Source organism: Phacochoerus africanus, chromosome 14, assembly GCF_016906955.1.
Source record: "Phacochoerus africanus isolate WHEZ1 chromosome 14, ROS_Pafr_v1, whole genome shotgun sequence".
Classification (NCBI taxonomy): domain Eukaryota; kingdom Metazoa; phylum Chordata; class Mammalia; order Artiodactyla; family Suidae; genus Phacochoerus; species Phacochoerus africanus.
Genome location: NC_062557.1, coordinates 46906338 through 46912337, shown reverse-complemented (window position 1 = coordinate 46912337; position 6000 = coordinate 46906338). Strand labels below are relative to the sequence as shown.

Genomic DNA, 6000 nt, shown 5'->3' with positions numbered 1-6000 from the left:
TCATTTTACCCTCCTTCCACAGAGACTGAAAACTGCTTTTGTTTCAGATGGACACATTCCTCATGTCCCATTGCTTACCTGGTAATGCAGGTGAGAAGGGAGAGAGAACCTGGCAGTAAGCCACCCGGCAGTGCTCTTCTGGGTGGGCTCTATGGAAATGTTCCTTTTCTCAACAGATTGATCTCTGGTGACCCTTTTAAAGTCGGGAGCTGATGAAAATAAAGAATGAGTACTAGGGAATGATCTCGAAGACAACCTACTGGAAGGGCTGCCACGGCTGAGGGAACATCAGACTTCCCCAGAGGTTCACTGCACAACGCCCCCCACCCCAGCTGTTCGGGAGACGGGATGTGCTTATGTGCACAGGACAGAAGGCCTCTGGCCGAGGCTCACAGCCGCGGGCTGCGAATGGAACAGCGAGGCGGAGAAGGGAAAGTCAGTGGGATGGAAATTCGAAGCACAGGGAACATTCCGGATCAGAAGCAGAAGGCTTTATACATGTTTACAGCAGGCTCCCACTCCGGCTGGACACGCTGGGGCCTTGCTGGGCAACAGCGTATTATTCTGTTTTCGCGCTGCCTCCTGAGGCTGTCGGGGAACAGGGACATTGTCACCTGGGAGACGGGCGGAGGCTGAGCGGGAAGCCCGATCACGGGTGGGCCTGGCAATTCTTTCCTATGGCCCGTTCTGTTTTCTGTCAACAGCAAGGAAATACATCCTAGCAAATGACCTCCAGTAATGCTTTAATTAACTGTAGTACTTTATGCCCCAATATGCATCAAGAAATCACTTCCAGATGGGGAAAATAAACGGTATTTGCACACAAAAGCAATCCCTTTTTTAAGGACATTGATACCTCCCAAGGGCACAGAACCCTGAGGGTCCAAGGGGCTTATCTATTTAGATAAATACTAGAAGAGACTGGAAACTTTACTAAGTAACCCAACAGTACTCTTTCTGGAGCCGCACTTGTGGCATGTGGAGGCTCCCAGGCTAGGGGTCAAATGGGAACTGTAGCTGCCGGCCTACACCACAGCCACAGCAAAGCCAGATCCAAGCCGCGTCTGCGACCTACACCACAGCCCATGGCAACACCGGATCCTTGACCCACTGAGCGAGGCCAGGGATCGAACCCACAACCTTTTGGTTCCTAGTCGGATTCATTTCCGCTGCGCCACGACGGGAACTCTGGCCCTGCCCGTTTTGGTAGGCATCACCCAATCTGTTGAGGAGCTGAATAGAAACAGGCAGAGGAAGACAGTTCGCACAGGGAAACGTGTGCCAGACTGATTTACGTGCACGTGTGTCTTCTGCCTGCAGAATGGGACTTACATCATCGACTCCCCCTCTTCTAGGACTTGGATTCTCAGGTGTTGGGGCTCAGACTGGAACATTCTTGGGTCTCCAGCTTGGAGAGGGCTGATCACCTCTGGTCTTCTCAGACTTTATAACTGTGTGAGCCAATTTATTATAATAAATTCCTTTGTATATGTAAAAAAAAAAAAAGTACTCTTTCTGCATGCCAGCTTACATGTGTCCACGTTTCCAGGGCCACTGTTTAAAGGGCCCAATGCAGTTCTACAGATTTTATTTTTTGTGATCGGACTCGGAGGAGACAAGGAGTGTGAAACACCTGCATTTACCCTCAAGCAAGTGAGTTATTTTGGAGATTTCTGGTCCTACGGAGAGGAATTACATTTCTGTGAAAATTTGGCATTTTCCCTAGTGTTCTTTAAACAAGGGACCAGAGTTCCTTGTCCAATGGCAATTCGGGATGGGCTGTGTCACATCCCCTGTGCCCTGCCTGCCCAGCCACTGTCATGTTGCTCTTTGGACGTCTGCTTCCAGACCTGTTTGGTCTGTGCCAAAGAGCCGCCCTAGGCAAGAGAAAGTGGGCACGCTTTTCTGGGTGGTGGGCAAGGCTGGTGCTGGTGCTTTGTTCTTCAAGAGAGGGAGGCATGGCCATAGCAGCTTTCATTCCAGAACTGCACTCAGAGGTCAAGACCCCTTGTCCGGGGTGGCTTCCTTGTCACCGTTAGGATCCAAACAAAACATTCTCCAGCCTGGGCACCTCCAGCCAGCTCTCAGGAAGTTGTCCATAGTAAAGACAGGAGGGAAATTTTTATTGATTATAAATTACCAATATTTATTTTAACCCCATAAGGTGACTTCAAAGTCTTTTTTTAAGGGGAAAGAGAAAGTGGTGCGGGGGCGCCACAAAACTGGTCGGACATCTAATTCAGCTGAGAACAGAGTTGTCAGCCACCGTTTTTATAAATGTGTTCTTTTCTCTGTATTACTGCAAAACGACAGTAATAAACAAACCTTCTGTTTCGGGCTCAGTCATCGAAACAAGAATCCTCGTCAGTATGGGGACAGCACAATGTCCGCCACGGTCCCTGCCATCAACACGATTCAAAAAGAAAGCAGCTGGCAATCAGCCCAAACACCCTTCCCACTTGGGTACGAGCTCAGCTGGACAGTTATTACACTTGCTCCGAGGCAGGAGAAAATACCCATTTATGAAGATGTGCTACAGGAACCCCTCCATAAAGCAAATTCTGTTACAACAGCTCTTCACAAGGAGTCAACAGGAGAATCACCTACGGCACGTGCAAATCTATAGGTGGGCCCCACCCCGGACTGAGGGACTCACAACCTCCAGGCATCTGACGCAGACCCCCAGCTGAGAAGCACACGCTGTCTGTTCAGGACGCGAACACAGCGCTCAGAGCCCGTCAACAGGACACTGCACAGAACTCCTACTGACATCTGTTGGCTCCTCGGAGATCACTGACAGTGTAATAAATCAAGAAAGCAACTTCCTGGGCAGGGATCACCACGGGGGTGGGGGTGGGGGGGGGACAGTGGCTTGACATCTCAATGCCATTATGGAGACGTCCAGAAAATGACTCCTGGTGAACGAGCTGCAGAGAGAAGTGCGGACCTGTAAACACGGAGAGTGACAGGAATCAGGTGTGGGAGCCCGCTGGCCTCTCCAGCCCCCAGGTCGATGACAGACGGCAGAGGCAGCTGTCTGGAGCTGGGCCCTCGCCCCTTCTCCTTCAAGGGCGGGAGAAGAACGGCCTCAGCCCGCGCAGGCAGGACAAGCTCACCAGGGCGGAGGGCACTTTATCCAGCAAGCTGCCCGGGGCTGCCCCCACCTCCCTGCCCGTCCTGCCTGCCTCTTTTTAGCATCTTTTCCTAACAGGGCTCAGCTAAAGGCAAGACCTCTTTCTTCCGCCACCTACTTTTCCCAGTGTTCTTGAGTTTGAGATGCTCAACCCGTGAGAGTCACAGGCCGGAAGCTGATAAAAGAAACCAGGCCCAGGTTCCAAGTTGGGGCCGACGAGGCCGATGGGGAGGAAAGGGGACGGTGCTGGGTGGTGACACAGGGAAGACAAGAAGGGGAGAGACGACCGATGCTCCTGGTCAGATCTCCAAACCTTAAGGCCCCCTGCTGTCTGGCTGTCACAAGTTTCATGGATTTCCAGGAAAGTGCATCCTGAAAACTCTTTCCAGAGTTATCATCTCACATCCTAATGTGATCCTGAGACCTGCTCGCGCACGCCTACCTCCTCACCTCTCTCCCCACCCGGCCCACAAACTGTTCCGAGCCCCTGGACAAACGCCGACACCAACAGCAGCCGCCGCAGGCCGTGATCACAGTTAACCGAGGCCTGGTTTCCGGTGAACCAGGTGAGCCAGGACAACCACGCTGCCTGTTCTTGGGACACAGGGGGCTGAGGCAGCTCTGAAGGACAGTTCTCTTCTGCAAAGCAGTGCGGGCCAAGGGCCCGCAGAGGACACGGCAGACGGGCCGGGGTGTGTGTGGGCTGGGTCAGGCTCTGAGGACGTGTTTGAAGTCAGTATTCTCATCCTCAGGCATCACAGACCCGGGTTCTTTCTCATTAGTGATAAAGTAACATGTCGGCTGGGGCTGCGCCTCGTCTTTGCTGTTTCAGATGATTCTGGAAAGTACTCTGGATTTGAAGATGGCAGTAAGGGGATTAGAGGGTCAGGCCTCTTGGCTTTTTCCTAGAGTTGTATCTGAGGAGAAAGCCTCGGATGGGTTTGCTGGGAAAGCTTCCTGGTTTCCCTTCACAGATGCCATCCCTTCCCTGGAAGCCAGTCAGGAGCAGGGAGGGAGTAAAGAAAAAAAGAAAAAGAAAAAAGAAAATGTGTTTATGTCACGCAGCGAGTGGGCCAAACAGAACCCTCTCTCGGAGTGGGAGGGGGTCTGCCCCGGCCCTGGCAGGAGCCCCACAGCGGGGACAGCTGTGCCATCCTCCTGGGCGGGCGGTCTCGGGGGAGCCCTCTGTGTACAGAGGGCAGCGGAGGTGAACACAGGGTAACTCGGCCAAGTCAGGAGAAGGACCAGAAGCACACATACCAGGAACCTGGGATTCACACACAAGAGGCCTCCTGCTTCCACCGTCTCGGCAAAGGAAGGCTCGTTTCCCACGGCTGTCACCTGTCACTTCATAACTCGGCTCCTGGAGCCAAGCTCAGAGTTCATCTCTTAGGAGTCTGGTCCCAGAGGTGGCCTCAAATCACAGCAGGTGGAGAGGAGGGTTGAGGTCCTCCCACGCTTTGGGGACAGAGGCATGGAAGGGAACAGAGCCACACGCCTGAGGGTGTGACCGAGAGGCGAGGCTGCAGAGCCCATGACACCTGGACCAGTCCAGAGTGGCCTGGGGATGGCGAGGGACGCCCAGGGACCTTTCACCCACTGCCGCCTCGGCGACCGCAATCAGAGGCCGCCTCCATTGCCTTTTTCTTATCCGGCCCTGACTGGGCTCTGCAGTTAGGCCAGGAATTGAGACAGAGCACGGGGCGGGGGGACACATTAATGACCCACGTGTCCCAGGGAGTTTCCAGGCTGATGATCTGCGAGTCGGGGGAGCCCGGGAGGGGAGGGGGCTTCTGGGCACCTGGGTGCTGGGGGTCACCGGCCAAGGGGGAAAGTGCCCCTTGGGTCCCCTACAGTCGCTTTTTAATTAGTTTCTCCAGTTTGCGGATGCGAGAGGATTCCTGTTCTGGAGTCGGAGCCAGGAGGGCCAGAGAGCTGGAGCCCTCGGGCCCGGACGGCGGCGTGGGGAGCCGCTGGCGGAAGAGCTCCAGCGTGCTGCTCTGCTCGCTCCTTTTCAGCCCCTGCGGTCGAAAGGAGGGTGACAGTCAAGGCTGGCCCTGGTGGGGGTGGGGGCGCGAGGGCAAGGGTGACGGTCAAGGCTTGGGGGGCGGGGGCAAGGGTGGGCCAAGCGAACTATCACGGAGGCTCTGCAGACAGACTCACTGCCCGGGGCTGAGGACCGCTTTCCTCAGGGGAGCTCCCAGCCTGGGGAGCAGGCTGGGAGAGAAGCAGAGGAGCATGGAGAGGAAGTCGGAGAGGAGAGAAAGAAGGGGGTGAGGGCAGCAGCCGGCGGGAGGTTCCCCTTCGCTCTGTCGGCCACGGAGGGGCCATCAGAACGGGGACAATCACATGTCTGGGATCCTCCTCCCTCTCAAAAGGAGAACTGCGTTCACGGCCCAGGCCAGGCCCAGGGCCCACATCCCGGCGCTGGTTAACCAGTGCTGAGTGTGAGAAAACTGTGCGCCAACCTTCATGTCCAGGATCTTCTGGAAGGTCTCTGTGTTGCAGTCCGTCAGGAGCTTGATGTAGTTGTCCACAAACACCACCAGCGGCTCGTGAGGGGCCATCACCACCTACCAAGGCAGAGGGAGAGAGTGGGCCTGTCGGGAACGCTCACCGGCAGGCCGGGACCACGTGGCCTCACGGCAAGCCCATCACAACACGGACTCTGCACCGTCTCCTTAAGCAGCAGCCACAGCACCAAACCCAGAAACGTCCCGATGGCCTGTTTCATCTTGACGATCAGTTAGAGCGATGCCTCCTAAATTTGCTAAATCATAAAGGTCACCTGCACGGGTCTTTATATGCAGATTCCTATGTCTCTTCTCTGAACATGCTAATTCAGAGGCCCAGGTGAGTTCCCAGGT

The 6000-nt window shown here is 55.0% G+C and overlaps 1 protein-coding gene across 1 annotated transcript in view; it reads right to left on the bottom strand.

The window, feature by feature from the left end:
- Positions 1–1638: 1638 nt before the first annotated feature.
- Positions 1639–6000, bottom strand: part of VPS53 (VPS53 subunit of GARP complex) — a 147577-nt gene continuing 143215 nt past the window's right edge. Inside the window, exons 21-22 of the mRNA XM_047758333.1 lie at positions 5602–5706; positions 1639–5154 (exon numbers count right to left, since the gene is read on the bottom strand). Of these exons, the coding sequence (XP_047614289.1) occupies positions 4984–5154; positions 5602–5706 (276 nt within the window). The 3' untranslated portion in view covers positions 1639–4983. The remainder of the gene's footprint in view (positions 5155–5601; positions 5707–6000) is intronic.